Source organism: Mus caroli, unplaced genomic scaffold (genome assembly GCF_978045245.1).
Source record: "Mus caroli unplaced genomic scaffold, Mus_caroli_1 scaffold_19, whole genome shotgun sequence".
Taxonomy (NCBI): domain Eukaryota; kingdom Metazoa; phylum Chordata; class Mammalia; order Rodentia; family Muridae; genus Mus; species Mus caroli.
In genome coordinates, this window is record NW_028227274.1 from 75,596,601 (window position 1) to 75,620,524 (window position 23,924).

General features: G+C 48.0%; 1 protein-coding gene across 3 annotated transcripts in view; it reads left to right on the forward strand.

Annotated features, from left to right (window-relative positions):
- The window catches only part of Loxhd1 (lipoxygenase homology PLAT domains 1), a 164,644-nt gene that overhangs the window by 120,598 nt on the left and 20,122 nt on the right, over positions 1–23,924 (forward strand). For 2 of the 3 annotated variants that reach the window (XM_085833449.1, XM_085833451.1), the window contains 9 exons: positions 2,591–2,745; positions 6,369–6,578; positions 6,718–6,853; positions 8,665–8,873; positions 9,694–9,879; positions 12,526–12,653; positions 14,340–14,457; positions 15,977–16,151; positions 17,882–18,067. In XM_085833449.1, coding sequence (XP_085689575.1) covers positions 2,591–2,745; positions 6,369–6,578; positions 6,718–6,853; positions 8,665–8,873; positions 9,694–9,879; positions 12,526–12,653; positions 14,340–14,457; positions 15,977–16,151; positions 17,882–18,067 — 1,503 coding nt within the window. The remainder of the gene's footprint in view (positions 1–2,590; positions 2,746–6,368; positions 6,579–6,717; positions 6,854–8,664; positions 8,874–9,693; positions 9,880–12,525; positions 12,654–14,339; positions 14,458–15,976; positions 16,152–17,881; positions 18,068–23,924) is intronic. The other variant, XM_085833450.1, reaches the window with a different exon arrangement.

Genomic DNA, 23,924 nt, shown 5'->3' on the forward strand with positions numbered 1-23,924 from the left:
TCTGGTAATCAAGTAAGCTTTACGATTTGATAATCAGTGTCAGTGACAGAGGCTTCTACCACTGATAATCCGCGAAGATGCCCATGGTCCCCGCCCTGCCGCCAACAGGGAAGTCTACACAGATCATAGAAGCTCCAAAAACTTGAAACCCAACCCAAACTTACAGTGTTATAGTTTTGGAAAAACTGGAGTAAAATCCAGGATTCCAGTAAAAATCAAGATGAAGCTGGTGTGGGTGGGACACAGATCTTTCTGCTCATGAGAGTCAAAGGACAAGGGATGGATATGCTTTTTTCCTCTTTATGTAAAACAGTGGCAGTCCCTGCTTTCCTTTAACTGAGTCATCTCTCTCTACCCACATTCCTTTCTTCACAATTTCTTTGCTGTCAGTCAGGGAAATGTATTTTTTTTTCTATTTGGACCACAGATGGACACCCGGGCCTGCTGTTTTCAACATCACTCTTGGGATGTTCTGTATAAACTGTACTCCACAGAACCCACTCCGAGGTTTCTAAGGAAACACCTCTTTCCTGACAAGCTGTGTGGCCGGGGTGGGACAGGAGGGAGGAGGATCCAGAAATAGCTGGCTCCTGCATACCCGCCTTGCTCAGCATCGAGAAGCTGAATCGGGTTTTCTTAATTACCAAAGGACCAGAGAAAGCAGCAGGAGGTGGAGTGGGGGTGTTAGAAGATCATTCGTCTAGGTCTGGGACAAGGGAGCCTAGAAGAGGCATTTCTGACAGGCCCACCCACCTGTGATCATTTCACATGTGCAACAGGCTCCAAGGCTGCCAGGAGTGGGGGGGGGGGGGACGGCAGGGAGAGGCCAGTCATCAACTGTTGTGTCTAAGCTGTGACAAGACTGCTAATGTTACCCCACGTTGGTGTTGGCCCGACAGACTTGGGTAATGCTGCCTCTTTTAAGCAACTGAGACAATTTCATTATCAGTTACTGAAGCCCATGATATGCTGCCGGCGGCTGCTGCTGTGCCAAGCTGAGTAGGATGGACTGGCCCCCAATTCTCGGCTGTATCAGGGGACACACATCTAACCATCAAGTCTCATGAAACAGCCACTCTCCTCAACTTTGGAGAGTGATGGAGAATGAGCTATGAAGTCAGGGAGGGTTTGGAGAAGATAAAGGATACAGAAGCAACCAAGTCCCACTTAGTTGTATGAGTTTGTGATCCTAGGCCCTAGTCCCAGTGGAGGTAGCCATTAGGTGACAGGTGTTGGAAATTTGAATCACAGAGACCTGGGTTGAAGATACAGACTCAGGAGGTCAAGGAAGACAAAGGTAGGTTGTGCAAAATGAGAAGAGAAGGGTCAAGGTGGTGCTGAAAGGTTCAGCAGCCATGGGCTGTGTAGATGAGGGATCCACGAAAGCCAGAAAGAGGCATGGTGCTGTGGAACCCAGAGGAAAAGCCGACTCATCAGGAACCATAACGGGTGTGAACACGCCCCTAACTGTGGTTACAAGTGGTCCACAGTGCACTGATTTGTTACACTGACCTAGCGGTGGCTGTGGGCCCACTTCCAGGGCTTGGGAGCAAAGCTCTTCTTGGTCACTGTAGGAAAAAGAATCTCCTTCTAAGTCTTGTAAGTTCCTCCCCTGGGTTCACAGGAATGGCTCTTAGTCCAGGATAGGTACCATGCCACCCTAGATCCCCTGCCATGCAGTGCCATTGCGCTCTGGGTCTGTCCCAACACTTAGGCCACTTCTCTGGGTGGCTAAGAACAGCACTCAGGAATCCCCACCTGACTTCCAAGCACCACTCTGAAAGCGTCCTTTCCATCCTTTTCCCCTGGACTTCCCAGGGCAAAGGGGTACAGGGAGGGAAGGGGCAAAGCCTTCCTAGCATCTGTAGAAGCACGAGAAGGACTCGCTTGTCCACGGGGCTGGAGGCTGGGGAGGCAGCTGTCTAATTCTTCCTTGCTGAGTCACAGCATCAGAGCAAAGCCAAGACCACACTCAGGATCTTTATATACTAGTCACCCTGGTACTCGGCCCCTTCCCAGGCACCATGGGAACAAAGGAGAAGTTCTCAGTCTCTGTGGTTGGGGGGCCGGGGGCGGGGAAGTTTCCCTGGGGATACTGGGGCAATGTGAGTGGTACCATTGGGCTGAAGAACACATCAAAAGGAGGAAGGATGATGATGATTTGAAAACTACTGCACACACAGCCAATCCGGTTAGAAGAACTGGTGTAGCTGGACCCCAAGGCTTTGCGTTGCCAGGATCACAGCATAAAGACTTGGTGGTCATAGCGAAGACATTCTTAGGGCAATCTCCTTGGACTAACTCGAATGGGTCAATGGGTTAAGGGGCAATCCCAAAGCCCCCATCTTTTGGTTCTCTGAGAGCCTCCTGAGTCCTGATCTGAGAGGTGACATCTGACTGAAGCCCACACACAGGGTACAGCCGACCATGCATAGCCAAGCAGTGGAAGAAAAATGCAGCGGCTTCAGGGCCTGGACCAGACCTTTGTATGCCAACCAACCCCTCTCCCTTGATCTAATGAGCTTCCACCCTTCTCTTCCCTCTGTCTGCCTGTCTGTCTGTCTGTCCATCTGTCCAACTTGATGGGCAGTTGTGCTGTACTCGGTGCAGATCTTCACAGGGAATGTTCCTGGGGCAGGGACAGATGCCAAGGTCTACATCACCATCTACGGAGACCTCGGGGACACAGGGGAACGGTACCTTGGCAAGTCAGAGAACCGCACCAACAAGTTTGAGAAAGGAACGGTAGGAGAGACACACTGAATGCCACCACTTTTGGAATTCTGTGGGGCAAGGTGCATCCTCCTGCGGGCTTTTGACATTGCTTTTCCTATGCAAGCTCACATTGTCTCCTTCTCTAGCCAATGTACATCTCTGGGTCCTGAATATGGGGTGGGGTGGGGTGGAGTGGAAGTTAGGCCCCAGCTCTAGATTATGGGAATGGGCTTTTCAGAAAGCCAGCTCGGTGTGGATTGTTCATGCATGAGAACATTGAGGCCACAAAGTGGCAGGGGATAGCCCAAAAAAAGACTAGATTGGGGGCCTGAAAGCCTGGATATGCCTTCAGTTCCTTGTCTAACTCAACTTTGCTGACTTTAGTTTCCCTGTCGCAAGGATGAGCCAATATAAATCGGCTGGAGTGTGTTGTGCAGAACTGAGGCCCTCAATATAAATAATACTGGGGAACAGAGGGGACCCTCACTCACATGTAGACTCACCTTGACCTTGCCTGTCTATTGAGAGCCTTGCATGCTCTCTATTAAGGTCTATGACTATAAAAAAGTCTTGAAAGGCATGTAACCAACCAGCATTTGCAGCCCTTCTAGCTCTGATATGCTGTGGTTGACAAGAAGGACAAAGTTGGTCCAAAACTTCCCTTCTGTGTGGCTCTCCCAGCACAGCTCCTCTCTCCCCTGTATGCTGCCCCACCCTTTACTCCATCCCCAGTCCCTTTCCATCCTCTCCATGTACCTAAGTCTACCTGAAACTCCACAGGCCAGGGGATCACCAAAGAGAAGGGCCATGGAATTGATCCTGCTGCTGTCTTGCCAGTGGCCATGTGTGCATAGGAATCCAAGCATGTCCCAAGGGCCTAACTCAGCCAGACAGACCCTTTTATACTGACCCACCTGACACTGGTGAGGAGGAGGGAATTAGCTGTGGGACCAGTAGCAGGTGTCTGGTAAGTGGATCTGTAATGCCTGGTGACCCCATGGGATCCAGGAGCCCCAACCTGGCTGCTGGATCCTCAGAAGGCTCCCATGTCCCATCACTCTTACTAATCATATGGATAGAGACCATCAGTCTTTAACTTCACTGCTTCTGAATCAGGAATAACAACATGATTCCCAGTTAGACTTCTGCACTGAGAAAGAGGAAATACGCATCAGCATTTCAGGGAAGATAATTTTCAAGCCTCTCTCTGTCTCTGTCTGTTTCTGTCTGTCTCTGTCTGTCTCTGTCTGTCTCTGTCTGTTTCTCTGTCTCTGTCTGTTTCTGTCTGTCTCTGTCTGTTTCTGTCTGTCTCTGTCTGTCTCTGTCTGTCTCTGTCTGTTTCTCTGTCTCTGTCTGTTTCTGTCTGTCTCTGTCTGTTTCTGTCTGTCTCTGTCTGTTTCTGTCTGTCTCTGTCTGTTTCTGTCTGTCTCTGTCTGTTTCTGTCTGTCTCTGTCTGTCTCTGTCTGTTTCTGTCTGTTTCTGTCTGTCTCTGTCTGTTTCTGTCTGTTTCTGTCTGTCTCTGTCTCTCTGTCTCTCTCTCTGTCTCTGTCTCTGTCTCTGTCTCTGTCTCTGTCTCTCTCTCTCTCTCTCTCTCTCTCTCTCTCTCTCTCTCTCTCTCACACACACACACACACACACACACACACAGAGCACAAGAGATGAAGCTGTTCACTGCCCAGGTAGAGTGCTTTAGAAGAGGACTTATCTTGCTCTTTTCATTTTGGAAAACTAGATAGCCAAAATGGATCCCTGTGATGTCCCTGGCTCTAGACCAGGGATGTGTTATGTTTTGTACCCAGACACTGGGCTCAGATTGCCTGAATTAGACACTGGTTCTAATACTAATTAGTTATGTAATCTTGGGCAACTTACTGAATATCTCTGTGTCTCATAAAATAGTTTCGAGTGACTGTGAAAGCCAGCTGAGTTAAAGCGTGAGATACCCAACTGAGCCTAGTTTGCTGGCCATGCTGGGCCTCGTTAAGGCCCCACCTCCCATGGATGCCTACTGTTGATATCTGGAAAATGCATTGGTGTAATGGTAGTGTGCCTCATGTGGCTAGTGGATAAACTTTTGTCCATGCCAGAGTCTGGCAAATAATAGGTGTTCAACAAATACAGAGAATAAATGATTATATATATATATATATATATATATATATATATATATATATATATATAAAATGATACCACCTATTCTCTAAGTTAAGAGCACACACACACACACACACCGCTATAAGAAGTCTGCCCTATCACATTTTCTTTGTTTCTACTAGTTTTGTTGTTTGGAGTTTTTTGCTGGTTCATTTGGTTTTTTGTTTTGTTTTGTTGGGGCCTTTGGAGATAGGCCTAGGCTGACCCAGAACTCACTATGTGCCTTGAGCTAGCCTGAAACTCATGACAGTTCTCCTGCCTCAGGCATGGGCCACCATGCGCAGCCTCTGGTTTTGTTTCTCCACAAGAGCTGAAACCACACCTGGCCTCATCACTAACCGTGAATCCCTGAGTCCATTGCTGAAGATTTGGAAGCCTCTGTTTCTCTAGCCACTTGCTCTGGGGGTCAGGAGTCATTTTTGATGCCTCTGTTCTTACCAGCAACCTCTCCCTGCCTACATCCAATGAGTTGCCTGGTCTGGGAGACTCCCCATAAGAGTTCTCCATAGCTATCAGCCCTTCCTCATCTGCCTGTGTATAGAACCAAACCAGGTCTCCAGACGGTACCACCAGCCCACCCAATGCTAATAGAACACTACCTTAACTTGATGCCCCCAGGGACAGACACACAGATCATGGCCATCACCTGCATCTGCCATGGTTATTTGCAGACTTTCAGGACCTGCCCTACACAGCCTGCCTACCACATCCCCAGCAGGCCACTGAGAGCATTTAAAGGGTAGCCACACCCTCTTCCCCTTTCTAGGTGTTTTCTTTGTACTTGGGTTCCTGTGCCACAGAAGTACAAAACAGTGCTGCTGTGATAGAGTTTTCCCCTTTTACCTAAAAGCCACAGCAGTGTCTAAAACATCTCATTTGACCTTTGACATTTAATGGAATTCAGGGGAAATCTTTCTACACCAAGGTAACTTAAATGGAGCTGGAGCTGGCTCATCTCTGTAACAGAGAATGTTGTCCCCAAATCACTCCGCTGCCCCCAAAAGAGGCAAGGCCCCAGATGGCTTCTGATTTCCCTCTGTGAGATCTGGCCTGCTCCACATGTTGAGATCCTCCTTTAACATAGAGGCAGTTAAGTTGAGGGTGTGCTCAGTTTGACTTTAATCGGCTCAGTGGCTGAAGCTTCTGAGCAACAGACCTGGGCCAGCATTCCTCATTCGCACTGAACAGAGCCTTCAAATATTTCACACTGTTCACGAGACATTTTCTCCCAAACACCCATAGGTTCATGCCAAGAGAGATCCAGGCACAGGCAGCCTTACCCCGTGAGATCATGAAGCAGTGTCCTACGTGAGCAGTCTGTACAGCAAGGCCATTGAGGAGGCAAATATTGAACTTGGACAATGAACATTAATCTTTGGGATTGAGTTCTAGAAGGGACCTCCAGCTGGGGATGGCCATTCAAACCAGGAAGTTAGGAGATGGGGTTCGAGGGCTTAAAGTGAGGTCCCCTGCCAAGCCTTCATATTTGGACCCTCCAGGCTGACACCTTCATCATTGAGGCCGCTGACCTGGGTGTCATCTACAAGATCAAGCTCCGCCATGACAACACCAAGTGGTGCGCCGACTGGTATGTGGAGAAGGTGGAGATCTGGAATGACACTAACGAGGATGAGTTTCTCTTCCTGTGCGGGCGCTGGCTGTCCCTGAAGAAGGAGGACGGGCGGCTGGAGAGGCTCTTCTATGAGAAGGTACCACCAGGGGCTACTGGGCCCTCCATGCGGCCACAGCCTGTAGGCATCTTTACACTCAAGGGAGATTACACTCAAGGGAGATCCTTGGAGCAGATGTCAGCATTGCAATGAGCCCGGGCTGCGCTTTTCCTTGCAGGAGTACACTGGAGACCGCAGTAGCAACTGCAGCAGCCCTGCTGACTTCTGGGAGATCGCCCTGAGTTCCAAGATGGCAGATGTGGACATCGACACGGTGACGGGACCCATGGTTGACTATGTTCAGGATGGCCCTGGTAAGCAGAGCAAGGGTTCTTTAGAAAGCAATCAGGCACAGGAAAAGGGCTTTCAGTTATTCTTAGACAGGCCGTTGCTATAGCCCCACTGCTACTGATGAAGCGGGCCTAGAGCTTTGTGGTGTTTACACTTACAACAGTGAAGTAAGCAGGCAGAGAGAAGCCCACCTACAGATGAAGCAATGGATCAAGTGTAGTGATGGTCCCCTTAATCCACCAGAAGGATATTGTCCTAAACTCTGCCCTCACCCTGACTCTCAGAACACGAGTTCTAGTCAGGGTACCTAGGACAACCCAACAGAAAGCAGGGATAACAGTGGGAATCTCTCATGTGTCTGATACCCAAAGTCCAAAGTAGTATGTTCCTTGGTGCAGGAGAGAACTGCTCATTTGGGGACTTACAATCCATTTCTGGTTCTGACACTAAAACCAGTTTTGGATACGTCAGCCTGGTGGCCTTTGTGTTTGCTTCCACGTGAAGCACTGTCCTTGAGAGATCCGTTTCATCAATCATATTTCTGAGACAAGGCAGTTCTATGTTCATTTTTCGGACGTGGGAAAGTTCTACCTTCCTAGATTTAAGAGTGTGACCAGCTCGACATCACCCTCCAGGACAGCATGACGTAGGTCTATGGGGTCACAGAGATGGACACGCTGTCCACATGCCACCTTCTCAGTGTGTGAAAAGTGACAGGACCCACAAAGTGGCTGTCCTTAGCGGAGGCCTGCGATCACCTGTGGGGATCCCAGGCGAGTTAAACAGCTGCTGGCTCAGAGTGCAGTGCTGGTGACTCCAGCCAGGAGAGGCTGCTCTGAATCACTTTCAGAGAGGTACAGATGGCATAACCTAGGCCGTTGACAGCAGGGCACTGACTCCTGTCAGCTGAGATGACAGGCCAGGAGAAGGGTTCTTGACTTATTCATTCCTAACTGCAAATGACAGTGACCTGGAGACCGTGGCCTAAACAACTTCAGCATTTTTTCTAGTGCATAAAAATTTCAAAGTCCATCTAGAGCGAATTCAACAGCTCCAGGCTGCCCAGAGAGCTGTTCCCTCTAGAAACCTTATATAAAGCTCCTACCCTAACGGCTACCCAAGGTAACCTTCCAAGATGAGAGCTGAAGTGCCCGCCCTCATATCCACATCCCAAGCAGTTTGAACAAATAGGGTACTCCTTCCAGGAAAGTCAGACCCTTAAAACAATTACCCCCGAATCCCACCCAGCACTCACTGGCTTACCTATCAGAAGGAAAATGAATTTTTATTGAGCATCTAGAGTCTAAGCTACGTGACCTGAACAAGCTTGTTTGCTGAACAAACGAATCTAGTTTGGTTTAGAAATAGATGCCCCGGAGGACTTCCCTCCGCTGAGATACAGGTACGATACACTTTGACCAGTAGTCCCCAGTTTCTGTTTTCTGCCAGACCTCCCTTCTCAACAGTGGTCAGTGTTTTGAGCATGGAACCCCCCAGACCTGGTGAGATGTTGTTCTTAATCTTCCTTGCCTGGGAGAGAAAAATTCAAGTAAGATAACTGGCAAAGAAGGCTTTCAGAAGTCTGACACTCCAAGGGACACAAGGATACTCTCTTTAGTCTTCCATTGGGCATTACAAACTCATCCCTGTAGAGTAGACAGGCATCACCATGAACTTGCAGCCTATCTAGATGGCTTTTTTTGCACTTGATCTCTAAAGAAGCAAGGAAGGAGAACACCCATGAGGGCCCTCCCAAGGTCATTACAAGTTCTTCAAACCCAATACCTTTGCCCGGCTGGCCTGTTGTGAAGTTAACCCCCATGATCCCTTGCAGTGATTCCTTACTACGTGTCAGTGACCACCGGGAAACACAAGGAGGCAGCCACTGATAGCCGTGCCTTTGTCTTGCTCATTGGGGAAGACGATGAATGCACCAACCGCATCTGGCTGGACTATCCCCAGGGGAAGCGGGGCTTCAGCTGTGGCTCTGTGGAGGAGTTCTACGTTGGTGGCTTAGATGTGGGCATCATCAAGAAAATAGAGGTGCTGGCCCTGGGTTCCCATGATGCTGCTGACTCTCCCCGAGGAGTGAAAAAACAAAAACAAAAACGGGTCAACACATAAGGGTGGGGAACTGTGGACAGACAGAACAGTGACCTGGAGCCCCTCTGAGTTAGAGGCAGATCTCCAGCCTCCATCATCAGATCTCCAGCTTCCACCATCAGTGGGTGGGGTTACCTCAGGTTCCCACTTCTGCCCATTCAGTAGAGATAGATACCCTGTGTACCCATTTTCTCATGTTTGTATAACATGTTACCATCAAATTAGTAACTGAAAACAACTCAGGTGCATGCTGTCCTGGGTCAGGAGTCTGGTTGGGACTTCTCAAGGCCTCCTGAGGTAAACACAAAGTATAGCTAGGCCTGTGATATTCTCTTGAGACTCTGTCCCTCTCCAAGCCTACTAGCTGTTGGCCAGACCCAGTCTTTTGCTGTTGTAGGAGCGAGGCCTTCAGTTCCTGTCAGTCCCTGCCTATGGCACTCACCAAAACCTGTCCATGTCCTTCAATCAGGCCAGTAGGAGACAAGGTCTCTTGATTCAAATGTCTCTGCCTTCTTCCATCCCTAACACCCAGGGTCTCTTTTAAAGAGCTCACCTGATGAGGTCAGACCCACCAAGGTCATGTTTTGATTACCCCTGTGAGATCTCCTCTCCTCTGTGGAAGGTTCCCTGGCCAGCGAGTGTCGAGCATATTAAGAGGAAAGGCTGGGGGTGAGAGTGCAAGGCAGGGAGAGGACACTGAGGAGGGAAGGCTTTTGTCTCAGCTCTGCCGAGATCCTCACAGGGATGCTGTGCCTCGCAGCTGGGCCACGATGGAGCCTCCCCTGAGAGCTGCTGGCTGGTGGAGGAGCTGTGCTTGGCGGTGCCTACCCAGGGTACCAAGTACACATTACGCTGCAACTGTTGGCTTGCCAAGGACCGAGGCGATGGTGTCACCTCCCGAGTCTTTGACCTCCTGGATGCCATGGTTGTGAATATTGGGAAGAAGGTATGTATGTGCCCTGCAAGTGGAAGACATAGGGAAGATGAAGGGGAAGAGGATAGGAGAGTTATCACTATATACTGACAGAAACTAGCCTGGAAAGATGGTTAGACTTACTTATCTCAAACTAGGAGACTGTTCTCTTTTAGTTCACTTCTGTGTGACATTCGAGAAGTCTCCTGGTCTCTCTGGGCCTTCGTCTTGCCCTACACCATGCGCAAATCACATTTCTCTTCATTGTGTGTTCTGTGCTCAGTCTTGGCCAAACGTAATGAGATCACTCACTGTCCCTAGAGAGCTTTAGATGGTATCAGCTCTGCCCAGATGTGTACCATTGTTGCTCTGTTCAGATGTGCACCATCATTGTCCAGATGTGCACCATCATTGTCCAGATGTGCACCATCTTTGCTCTGCCCAGATGTGCATGTTCTTTGCTCCCCCAGCATAGCAACAGGGCAAAGGACACCAGAGACTGAGGGCCTCTGGATCTCACAGTATAGCAGTGCTGGTTATATGAGACCCCTTGTATCTAGAAAAACCAAGCAGGCAGGAGCTTCACTTGATGTCTAGTGGGTCACATGAATTGTATAATCTCAAAGGTCAGTCGAGTGCCAGACAGGACGCAGAAGGCAGCTCGTACAAAGACAAACATCTAGTTGGTGATCCAGAGGCCTCCTGGTCACCTGACCCTGTACTTCTCTTTCTCCTTCATGAGCTATGGAGCCAACAGCAGCTCAGTTCCATTCAATCAGGCCACCTATCAAGGTCAAGGCCAAGCAGCCCTGCCTGTCCTGTGATGGGAGCTGCAAGAAGGGCTGTACTCTGCGCTGTAAGATCGTTCATGGGAAACTGTGACTGTGCCTGCCCCTCCCCAGCAGGGGAGTCAGAGGTTGGGACATTCTGCAGCAGACTTCTCCCTCTGTGGCTGGTGGATGATGGATAGTGTGGGTGAACCTACTGCTTATCCTGGGCTTCTCTGCCCTGACCCACTTCCCAGCCGCTGTGTGCCTTTGAGCCACTCCCTGAAGCACACCATACCCTGTGCAACTGCAGCTCCTCCCAGCTCAGTCTGAGAAAATGCATGTCTATATTGGGCTATTCACAGAGCAAAGAGCACAGGCTAGCCGCTGTACAAACTGCAGGGCCCTTCGGACTGGTGTCTCTCCAGGATGTCAACCAGAGTGACAGAAATCCTGCTTCCCTCTATCATTTGGAAACATGCCAATTATGTAAAAGGACGTGTGTCTGTACATAGAAGGAATGAGGGACACGGAGAACACAGGGGCCTGGCCTCAGAAGCTGCTCTCTTCAGGTCACCAGGAACCTCACTTTGACTTTTCTATTTTTCATGTCTGTATGAATAAGAGCAAGAAAGGGACAGGTATCTGCCTGTTGCCAGTAACTCCCCCAGTCCTACCTGGCCATTCTCCATGGTGATGTCCTGTGCTCCACTGTGAGCCAAGCTCTCAGGCTACTCCTAACCCTGTCCTGACTGGGGGAAGAGTCCGGGACCACATACACAATCTCCTGTATGGAACAGTGACCAGGGCATGACAACAATCACCATGTGACACACACAGTTCATGGTCCGAAGCTTCCTGAAGACCATGAGGATTGGCCAGTTGCTCGGGTGAGACAGAATGTGGCAGTTTTGCCATTTCTCCATGTCACCCCAACTCACAGAGCTACTAGCTGGTCTGTGGGTATCTGTTAAGAAGGGATGAATTAAAAACTCAGGACCCCAGGATGCTGCACATAGGTGACCCCTCCGTACAAGGCCACCTCTTAAGAAGAGCCTCCAAGGGGCCTTACCTCAGAGACTGGGGGAGGGGAAGCTCTGCCCTCCCTTCAGGGCCTGCAGGTAAATGGAATCTGATCCTTTGTGAACACAATCCGAACCTAAAGTAGAAACTAGAAATTACCTGTCTAGAAACTAGACACGTAATTAATTGCCCATTTTATTATGTGGCTTGGGACAGAACTCTTAACCCCCCTCAATCCCTCCCCAACAGGGCATTCTCTGCTCACAGACATCAGGAGTGAACTATCTGTGGCAGGAAGTTGGGGGCACTCAGGGCCACTGAAGCATCCTCTCATGTCTGGCCTTACCGTGCACACAGTGCCACACAATATACTTGGCACCATACCATATAAACAGTGTCATACTGTGTACTTGTATGGCTATCATACACATGGTACCATACCATATGCTCCCATAGCTCTACTACACACATGGCAGGCCCAGCACCAGCAGCAACTGTATGTGAGTCACCTGGGTATCTCATGAGTCTACAAGTAATATCTTCACAGAGGGAGTTAAGGATAGAGCTGGGCCATTGGTCCCAGGTAAAAATCTAGCAGAAGGCAGACCTGGATTTAGATGGATCCCTAGATGCTCCTGAGTTCACAGTTCCACCTTCACTTGGGCACATGTGACAGGCTCCCAACATATGCAATGTCTCTGCCAAACTCCCTGGCTGTGTCACCATGGCGGACATGTGCACCTCCTCGGACCTGTGCAGCCAACTGTGCCAGATTCCACTCAGAGCTTTAGGGCATGGAGAGCATGTCTCTCCTCCCTAGGGTCACTGAGATGTGTTGAGTGGTTTGGTGGGCAGGGCTGGGGTCAGGAACTCGCCCCTCTCACGGCAGGTGCTTTATGAAATGACGGTATGGACTGGTGATGTGGTCGGTGGAGGCACTGACTCCAATATCTTCATGACCCTCTATGGCATCAATGGGAGCACAGAAGAGGTGCAGCTGGACAAGAAGAAGGCCAGGTACCCAGAGGGAGCCTGACCCCTTACCCTGCTCACACCCGACCTCCACCCAACTCTGTTCTCAGCCACATTGGCTGTTCCCCTCACTGTACTCCATAAGGGCTCCTAGCTGCCTTCCATTTGTTGTTCTTTCCTAACACTTTTCTTGTTCAAGAGCAAGAGTAAATATCCCTCCTCTGGGAAGCATTCCTTAAGTACCAATACCCATAGCATTTTTTTTTGTCCTCTAAAAAAAATTTATCAGCTTGGTGTGGTGAGGCATGCCTTTAGTCTCAGTACTCTGAAGGCAGAGGCAGGCAGATCTGAGTACAAGGTCAACCTGGTCCACAGAGCCAGTTCCAGGACAGCCAGGACTACATAGAGAAACCCTGTATCAGAAAACCAAAAGCTACTTATTTTTATTTTATGTATGTGAGTGCTTCATCTACATGCACATTTGTGTATCACTCACTTGGGTGCCTAGTCCCCATGGAGGCCAGAAGAGGGCATTGGACACCCTAAGACTGGAGTTACAGATAGATATGAGCTGCCATGTGGACTCTGTGAATGGAACCGTGGTATCCTAGGAAAGTAGTCAGTACCCTTAGCCTCTGAGCCATCTCTCCAAGCCAGTTCTTTTCTTCTTTGCTTCACTTGTACACAGCATGGGGTTGTGCAAGGAGACACTTATTCCAAGTAAAGCCAAGTGCCCAAGATGGAGGCCAGTACACATATGCATATGCACATACATGTACATAGGCATTATGGAGATGCTTGCAGTAGACCAGTCAGGAGCACGTCATTCTCTCTCCTCATCTAAGCTCCCCACCTGTAAAGAACTCTAATGGCCATGAAATGCATATCTATAAGTTGTCAGAGTAGAGCTATCCTACGAGTTAACACTGTCTCCAAGACAGGGAAGCCCTCGCTCTTGCCATGTGGCGCTCACAGTCCCTCTCTCACACACAGATGTGGTCTGTTTTTAAAAGTGTGTCTTGTACCCAAAGAACTATAACAATTGCCACTTGGAGTCATCTCTTTGGGACCACTTACACCACCCCAGGGCCCCATCAGCAGTGTCATAGAAACAGTCAGCAGTTGAGCAACCACTCAGGACTGAAGGTTGCATCGTGCAGGTGGCCCTATAGAGCATCTCTGAGATGATGCAGCCATTGGACAGGAGAATGAAAGCCACAAGAGCAATGTTGTCTTCCATTCTCTCCCACTTCACAACTGCTGGGAACAGGGACTGATCCAGAGCCACTGTGCTGAGCTGTACAATTGCATGCAGAGAAATGAGGTCAATCTGTCTTCTACTGTTGGGCGGCATACAACCTGCCCTACCCTTGACCCTCATAGAACGTCACTAAAGCTTCTCTTTTTACCTTCAGAGTTTGTTTCCCATCTATGGTCTCCAGGATAGCTTTGTGAAATTGCGGGTAGATGCCATTCTCCCCAGATTTCAAGTGAGGAATCTTAGTCCCAGGAAGAAAGGTAGGGAACCAGCAAATGGGACTAGGACCCAGGCTGGTAGTTCTTGGTTAGGGACTGTATCTATCAGCCAAGTCTGCTTAACTCAGTCTTTCAGGATCCCACCCAGGGAGCCAAGGATGAGCAGTTGGGGAACTGCCATTGCTGAGTAGTGAAATGCCTGATGTATGGCCAGGGTTAGCTTACCAACTTCCCTTCTTCATGCCCCTCCCCCAGATTTGAGCGGGAACAAAATGACACCTTCATCATGGAGATCCTGGACATTGCCCCCTTCACCAAGATGCGCATCCGAATTGATGGGATGGGTAGCCGGCCAGAGTGGTTCCTGGAGAGGGTAACATGCTTGGCACCCTTTTTCTGTCCCTGCTTACTTCTCCTCCAGGCTATTCGGGTATAAGCTGTCCTGACCATAGGCTTCGGTGTGAATTGGTCAGGGAGTGAAGCTTTGCTTGTGTCTAGTAAGAGCTGAGTCACTGCCAGAGAACACAGCACAGTGGGAAGAGCCTGGAATGGGGAAGGCTTGGGGTGAGCATCACCTGGGATAAGAGGTGTGGTGGGATTCGCAGAGAAGCAGACTTGAGGCAGTGAGAACTGGCTGGGTGGTGGTCTTCCCGTGCCCCTTAATTACACTGCTAGGTAGCTGTTCCTCCCTGCCTTCTCTCTGGAGGAGCCTGAGTTCACCTGAGCAGTCAGGCTGTGGCTCATCCTGAGGTTCTCAGGCAGGCTGAAGGCATCCTTGAGCAGGGGATGGTGAGAAACTTACAATAGCAGAAGGGTGAAGTCTCATTGTTTTGCCTCTGCCTCCCTGTTCTGAGCACACAGCCTACAAAACACACCACAAACTGCACACAGCCACAGGCTCAGCTTTACCCAAGGAAAGGAGGTGACTGTATTCTTCATTACTGTTTGTATACCTACCTGACCTTTCAGGACCCTGACACTGGGGACCAGAGGGCAGTCACTGTCACTCACCATTATAAAGCAGAAGGCTCCCAGTGTACATCTCAGCTTACTATGTTTGCATGAAAACAGATGACACAGCTAACAATCCCACGGGCATGCCCCAGAGTTGAATGGGCTGGCTCTGGTGTCAGGCACCCCCTTGTACAATGTGAGGCAGATTCCTGCAGCTGTGTGACAAAGCTCCAGAATTCAGGGATGAGGCAGAAGAGCGAGAATGAAGGTGCTGGCAGGCCATGTGCCTCTGAAGACAGCATAGGATCTGACCTTGGCTGTGCTCAAGCCCCATCAGCTGTCACACAGCACTTTCCTCATGTGCACGTGTCCCCGTGTGTAAATCTCCCCGTGCTACTTTGCTTAGGGCCACCTGTGACCTCGTCTAGTTCAAATAAAGTCATACCCCAAGACTTTGATGATGGTAATTTTAATATATCCAACTCGGGGTTGGCAGAACATGGCTTAATTTATAGTACAAGTCCTGAAAGCTTGTCTGAAATAGTCTTCCTATCCCTCATCCATGCATGGCCATCTGTCCTCATTCTCCCCAGTCTGCCCTTCCTGTGTAGCCATTGCACACTTTCATTGAGCCAACAACGTTGCAACCACGCCATCTGACAAATGTCAGTGCCCTGCTCCCAGGCTGCCAATGGCCTGATTCATTTTGTTTTCTGTCGCTCACTCAGCAAACATTTTCTATACACCATTCTCTATTGCTTTCCTGTGGAAGCCTTTTCAGATAAATTTCCAATTTCCAGGTTGCATGGGACTTTCAGCAGAGCACATGAACAGAGCCCTCACCTACATCCACAAGTCTGAATCAGGGAGCTCTGGCGGGGATTCAGGGAATGGCGCTCAGGTATCTCAGAGTACATTTCTACACGGCCTCTCTCCAGATCCTGTTGAAGAACATGAACACAGGAGACCTAACCATGTTCTACTATGGAGACTGGCTGTCCCAAAAGAAGGGAAAGAAGATGCTGGTGTGTGAAATATGTGCAGTCATTGATGGAGAGGAGATGATGGAGTGGACATCTTACACAGTCTCGGTGAAGACCAGTGACATCTTGGGTAGGTTGTGGTCTGCCTCCTCTCCCCTTGTCTTCCACTGGTAACTCATGAGTGGAAACTAGTTTCTGATTAGGGAATTTTTTCACATAACCTTCTAAAGACAAATCATCTCCACTCTTTGGGGTCAAAGTATTTTCTCACAGTGACAAAACTGGTTTCTTCTCTGTCCTCTCAGAGAACTGGAGAGGATGGTTTCAGGGACATGGCCATTGCTTGGTCCTGTCTTTGTTCTCTGCCTCTCACCCCAGTGCTGGGTACCTTGACACACTGTGCTTCATAGTCATCTGTATGTGACTCTGTCCTAGGGACTGAGGATAGAGATGGGACTTCAGGGACCCCATAAGTCTGACATTCTGGAGGCGCTAACACACCATTAGGTGAGGCCAAGACAGATGTGGCCCAGATGCTCCAGAGAGCCTTACCCATAGAAATGGAAGCAAGAGTTACAGGGGCATCCCAGATAAATGTCAAAGTCAAATCCAGAAAGACAAACAGAGCCATCAAACTGACAGAATTCCCAGAAGAAAGAGTTCTAAGCAAAGAGAGGGATACCCCTCATCTAGCCAGGAGGACATGCCTCCTACATCCCCTCCCCTAGCCAAGACTTCTGCCTCTCTGAAGGGATCACAAAGAATTTGGCAGACTCATTCACATTCACCATAGATGACCTGTTGGTCATGACAGCTTACACTTTTAACAGAGAAGTTTGCCAAAGGGTCAGCCACCCTGGAGGAAATCTCAGGAGTAAGCGATGGCTCTGTGAATCTGGTAGAGTTCATTTCTAGAGTGTCCCTCTCCCTTTTCACCTCATAGTGGACCTTCTTCTTTATTGTTCAAAGTTCTCAGTGTCCACATTCTTTGACGGTCCTCTATTTATTCCTTCATGGCATACTCTCAGACAGAGAATTAAGTTCATTGGTAGTAACAGGTGCATCACGAAGAAGCTCCACTCACAGTCCTTCCAGGAGCTCTAGCCTCCCAACCATGGCGAATGCCTGTATGAAGGGACATACATACAGAGGGACCCAGGAACAGGTGCATTTCTGGGCCAAGCATTCACGTGACCCTGATTTTGGTTAGACAAATGGTAATTGCATCATGCAATGAGAAGGGGAGGGGTAGAATTGGATGTGTTGTAAGCATTGGCATTTACTTACCAGGCCAAGGTATGGCCAATGAGAAATGAATCTTAACCAGGATGAGGGTTCTCAGCAGGACTGAGCCCAAGACAAGTTTATCCCAAGCTTTAGACTCTTCTGAGAAATAGAATATGATAGCTGCCAGGATCAATACAATGGTAGTTGCCAGATACAATGACATTGGCAAGCTATACAGGGTACAAAAGATTAATGTCAGGGTCTAATCGTTCTGTCAAGCTTCTATATATTTTGTTGACTTTTGGATAACACAGAAAATCACAAGGCAGCTTAAATGCCTCACTGCCTCAGTTTCTCAAGAACTGAAAGTCACACAGGGCCCCAAGGAACCATGGACTCTAACCTGAAAACCTAGGACGCATGCCTCTCAAAGCAGCTAGACCAGGCCAACTCCATGATTCCCTGCAACACCTAAGAGGCCCAGACCACTTCTGTCCTTTCTGAGTCTATCCCCAAGTCTCACTGACTCTAAATTCTGGCACCATGTGCCTCAGTGGTCTGGGAATAAGCTCAGAGCAGAGGGATTTGTGGAGAACGGCCAGCCCCCAGAGTCTCACCTTGTATATTTCCCAGGGGCAGGCACGGATGCCAATGTGTTCATCATCATCTTTGGGGAAAATGGAGACAGCGGGACCCTGGCCCTGAAGCAGTCAGCCAACTGGAACAAGTTTGAGCGGAACAACACAGACACCTTCAACTTTTCTGACATGCTGAGCCTGGGCCACCTCTGCAAACTGAGGGTCTGGCACGACAACAAAGGTAGCTACTGCCTGAGACCAGGGTGATAAAGAGCCTCCCTAGGACAGTGTTCCCTGGCCCCACCTCTCTCCATAAGTAGACTCTGCCTATGCCAGCAGGAAGGTGGCTCAGCCATGATTGCACCACTTGGGTATACCATCAGTTAGAGGGCTGGTGTTCCGAGGCAGTTGTTATATCTGTGGCTTTTTTCCTTCCACTTTCTCCATGGAAGATTAATGATTCCTTGCTTTTGCAATATCAGAGAATGGATCCTACTTAATTCAGGCATAAAATTTAAGAAAAAAACAGATTCGGTTGGGTCAGTAGCTCAAATGTAGCATAATTTCTTAGCATGCACAAAGCCCTGGGTTCTGTACCTGAAAGAGAGAAGTGGGAAAGAGGGATGGAGAGAGGGAGGGAGACAGAAAGGAAGGAAGGAAGGAAGGAAGGAAGGAAGGAAGGAAGGAAGGAAGGAAGGAAGGAAGGAAGGAAGGAAGGAAGGCTCACCAAGTCCACTTCCCATGGATTTCCTATCAGTATTATACTTTTCCCCTTACAACACTGAGTCTGAAGGTAGCCATATTCACTTATAAATTTAAGCAGGAGACAAGCCAAGTGAGAACTCTACTTTTCAACTGCAAGGCACTTATGGGATACTTTGTCGATTGTTGTGATGGAATTCGTGGCCTTCAGATGCCTTTGACCGCTGCTTTGCTTTCTGCAGGCTTCTCTTTACTCTGGCTTTGTACCTGCAGCTTCTGTTTGATATCAGAGTTGAAGGTTCGTTTTCAGACTTACCCACCTCCATGCTGGCCGTTTTCCTCCAACGCATCTCCAGCGTCCTGAGTCAAACCTAGCTTCCCACAAGCTGTCTGCTCAAGGCCCTCTCCTGCCTCCTGCTGTTTCCTCACCTCCCACAGAGCTGTCCTGAGACTGCCTCACTTTACCTCTTCAAATCCTGCTGCAGCTAATCACTGATAACCCCAACTCAGCAGCTGCTTGCACTTCCAGGAGGAATTATGTCACTGACTTGTTTCAACAAGGGGTTACAGTCAAAGCATTCCCATATGACAATAAACTCAGGTAACACAGAGAAAATAGCTGCTGTTCAAAGCAATAACATAACTTCACAATTGTCATATTTTTTTGCATATATTGGGTCATTCATGCCCTGAACATCTATGTGTTCCTAGTGGTCCTGGGACCCAGTAAGGTAGGAAGAAATACAAACATTTAGTTGTGTTGTATGTGCTTTGTGATGTTGTGTTACAAAACCATGTTAGTGACTCTCTACGTTAACTAAAGAACATAGAGGCCTTAGGATGTCCACCTCAGGACCACAGAACAGCCAACGAACCAGCCAGCAGTCAGTCAGTCAGTCAGTCAGCAGTCAGCAGTCAGCAGTCAGCAGTCAGCAGTCAGCAGTCAGCAGTCAGCAGTCAGCAGTCAGCAGTCAGTCAGCAGTCAGTCATCTGTTAGCAGTCAGCAGTCAGTCAGTTAGCAGTCAGCAATCAGTCAGCAGTAAGAATTCTGGTGTTGTTTTAACCCACCATGTCCATCCTGCCAGTCATAATTCTGCACCTTGACTGTCTCCATGACAGAGAGCCAGGAAGGAAACTGGCGGGGTGGAGGAAAGCATCCTCTATCTGTTTGCTTTACTATCAGATATCCAGGTAGAAGCCTCGTCCAGACAAAGTGCAGTGCTTAGCAGCTCATCTTTCTCACTTGTCACCGGGACAAATATCTGACATAATCAGGCAAGGGAGGGAAGACTTATTCTGGGTCAGTGTCAGAGCTTCTAGTCCATGGTCAACCTGCTCCCTTGCTTCTGGAATGCAGTGAGGCATATTATCATGGAGGAAGAACCTGGCTAAGGAGAGTTTCTTATCTCAGAGCATCCAAGAGAAGCAGAGAGGAACACAGGAAGGGGCCTAAGATCTTCCCCTTTAACAAAGACTTCCCTGGGGTCTTTCATCAGGGCCTGCTGCTGAGGGAAAGAGTGTCAAGTCCATGGGGACAAAGTAAAACACAGACAACCAGATGCAGTTCCACTCAGTGTCAGAGAAGCTAACTGCTACACATTAAGCACAACAAGGATGGATGACCCAGTAATAGTGCTTAAAAATGGTATTAACTTTTGTAGCTTGGGTCTCCACAGCCCTGAACTTGAGTCTTGTGGGAGTGGGGTACAGAAAGGAGCCATTCTCTATGCTTGTAAAGGGGAAACAGTCCAGTGCTGGTAAGCAGCATTGAACGGCTTTGCTTCCCACTCTGGACTTGACATGTAATTCCAGCCACAGGAACATCTGCCTTGTGTCATGGCTCCGAGCACACAGCCTGCCATAACTGGAATTCCTTACCTCTGGTTAGAAAGCGCCTTTATGTCTTCACCTTTTCATGGAAACTTATTGTCCAGCCGTACATGAATTCCCTCCCCAAACAGATAGCTTATGTGTGACTGAATTCGATCTTCTTTATATGACTGTCTTAATTGTGGTTCCCTATTTTGATAAAACACCACGACTAAGAGCAACTTGGGGAGAAAGGAGTTTACTTTGTCTTTAGTTCTACATCACAGTCTATCACCTAAGGAGTTAAGGGCAGGAAGTCAAGGCAGGAACTTGGAAGCAGGAACTGAGGGAGAGCCAGCCCATAGAGAGGTGATGCTTGCTGTCTTGCTCCCCAGAGCTTGTTGAGCCTGTTCTCTAGTAGTACACAGACCACAAGCCAAGGAATGGTGCCACCCATAGTGAACTGGACCCATCCACATCAGTCATCAATCAAGAAAACGGACCATGGCCTTGCCCTCAGCCCAGTCTGTTGGGAACATTTTCTCAGTTGAGTTTTCCTCTTCTAAAGTGAGTCTATCTTGTATCAAGTTGACATAAAACCAGCCAGCACGCTTGACATTTAGCTCCGTGAGTTCCACTGCCTTGACTTTTCCTTGATGCTAACCTGTGATATAACAGAGAACTAATAAGTTTAATTGTATTTAATTACGTCTTTCTTTGGGACTTTCAAATCCTTCCTTGTATTTCATGCCTTCATCATATATTCAATTTCCTCCAGGGCTAAAGGTCTTCTGTGCCTTGATTGAAATGGGGAGCTGACCATAAATCTCAGCTGAGCTCATGATTGAGCCCTCTAGATGTCTACACCCTCTTCTCCAGACAGTTATTGTGTCCATCTCTGGACTCTCTTGGCTTTCTTGGTGTATATTTTGCAGTGCAAAAACCTGACCCCCCAGTTATCCAGTTTGTTCTCATTCCTGTCAAAACCCTGCAAGAGGAGGAGATCGTTCAGCACTGCGGACAGCGCCAGCCCAGCTCCACACAGTAGCTAAAGGCTGTACACTGTCAGATTCCAGACTCTACTGAGAGCTTGATGACGATTCCTGGTCTGATGGCCCTGCCCCTGTGGTGACTCTTGGATACAAACAAATTCTGAGTCATTGATGTGATCTTGTTCCCATGTAGGCAGAGACAAGTGGGTGTCCTTTCAGGCAGGCTTGGTCCCAAAAGTAGGATAATACCATGGGCAGGTAAACCTATATGGTTGGGCTGCAGATCCTGAGAAGAGCCAGGTCCTCAGCTCTCTACAGTAGCTTTCTCTGTAGAGAAATGTATTTATAATTTATTCTACATTAGATAAAGATACTAATGAGTCTACAAATGTTTAGCTAACTTAAATCATAGTGTTCCTCTCGTCCCTGGATCTGCTTGGGGGAGTGTTAAATTAGTTTTTTTTTTTTAAATGACCTCCTGGAAGTGTGTTTAACCTAGCGAAAACCTTTGAACAAGCAGAAAAGTGAAGAAAACGCAACATCAGCTCCCACCTGTCTGCCACCTTGGTTCAAAAATGATTGCGCCTTACCACATCAACTTAACTTCTTGACTTTATGTTCCTCTCTGATTGCCAGAGACTATGAAGCTAAATCCTAAGTTTGGGGGCACTTCACTCCAAACATGCTCACACTTAGTATGTTTCTCCTTTAGAATTGGACTTTTTTTTTTCTGTAAAACCACCCCACCACCATCACACTTCACAATGATTCAATTTTTACTGTATAACACACTTTTCCAGGGTATGTAGTAGGTAAGCTGACTTATAAATGTGGTACACAGGAGAGTGTACTGAATATTGAAGAAATGCTGTGCATTGCTATGGTGGTAGATAGGAAGAAGTCTTGCTCCCACTAGTGCTGATATCAAATTCTGGATTTAGCACTTATGAAACTAGTTGCTCCATTGTAAATTTCCTTCGTAACTATCTAACGGCTTCATCTGATGATGACCAATTAGGATTACACTCTGATGCTATCGCTCTATCATTTCCTATCCACTTACCAGCTATGGCTTTTCTTTTTAAAAAATTGTCCCTGTGGCTATTTGCTTGCCACAAAATACAGTTTGAAGAAGAAAATCAAGATAAATGATTAATTACTCTACTTAATTTTAATTACCCAGATAGCTTTTATAGTACTGAACAAATTGTAATCATGTTTATTTTCTAATCCATCTTGCTTTTCTTGTTCCCTCTGGTTAAATGAATACTCTGCTTAGCAAAGAATTTTTAACCACAAAATGATTGATAGTTTTTGAATAATGTAACTCCATAGAAATAAGAAAGACCTCAGAAATCATCACAGGAATGCTACAGTGTGTTCACGTATACAGATAACACTGAGATACAAATTCATATCTGCCAAGTCCCAGGGCATTTCCTGGGACAGGCTCTGATGAGGCCCTTGTGCATATTTTGAAAAGACAATAGCGAGAGTCTTGTATTCTTCCATATCCAGGGCTCTCTGATGGCTCTGTAGCTCACTTCAAACCATCTATGATCTTGCTGAGGAAATGTGAGTCACCCATATGGGCTTTTAACTTCTTGTGGGTTATTTTTAGGGAAGGTGTTGCTTGGTGAAGCGAGTCTTTCTACCTGAGAAGAATCTCAATGGTTTGCACTGGATAAAAATACTGACAGTTGACTTTTTGATAGTGAAAATAATTTATCACTTCTATAATCATTGAATACTAAGTAATATAATTAAGAGGTCGTAAGACACCCTGAAGTTGGAGAAGTCAGACTCAAATATAAAAATAGTCTTAAAAGAGTTAAGCCATAGTTACAACCTCAGCACAGAGAATTCTCTGGATATCAGGGCTCATGGCCAGCAGAACAGACATGTTATGGTTTAAATCTGAAACAATCCCAAGGGCTTAAATTTTAAAGACCCTCCAGTTAGCAGTTTGAAGGCTGTAGAGCCTTTAGAATGTGGGACCTGGCTGGAAGAAATAGGGACTGCTGTCATTTTTTTCCTGGGTCTATCAGCACATGAGAATCTACTACACTTTCCTGCTGTGTGAACCCCACCATGCAGTCCTTGCTGGGAGTATCCTATCCCCTGAAGCAGTGAGCCCAGATGAACTCTTCCTTCCATAAGTCATTCCTGTCAGGTCTCTGGGTCATAGTGACGATTAAAGTGACTAAAACACCTGCACAAGGGACCCTGTGGGCATGGGAGCCTCAGAGAGGCTTGGAGGCAGTGAGAGCCATGTTGTGCAGAGAACAGGTAGGGACTGAGCATAGGAGAATGGCATGGAGGTATTGTGAGGAGAAAGGAGATGCCGAATGGATGCCTAATGAATCCATTTCACCATGGCTGATTGGAATGGGCTAAAGGAAGCACCGAGCCCTTCATCCCACCAGATGTGGAAAGGCATTGGACTCATGGGCATTGAGTCACATAAGGAAGTCCAAACTGCTGCCAACCTCCCCCTCATTCAGCCTGTCACCTCCTTGGGACTCCAGGGCAGTTTAGAGTCTCTAGGCCTTTTACTGAAAGCAAATTTAGGTCATTTGGAATATACTAATCAGT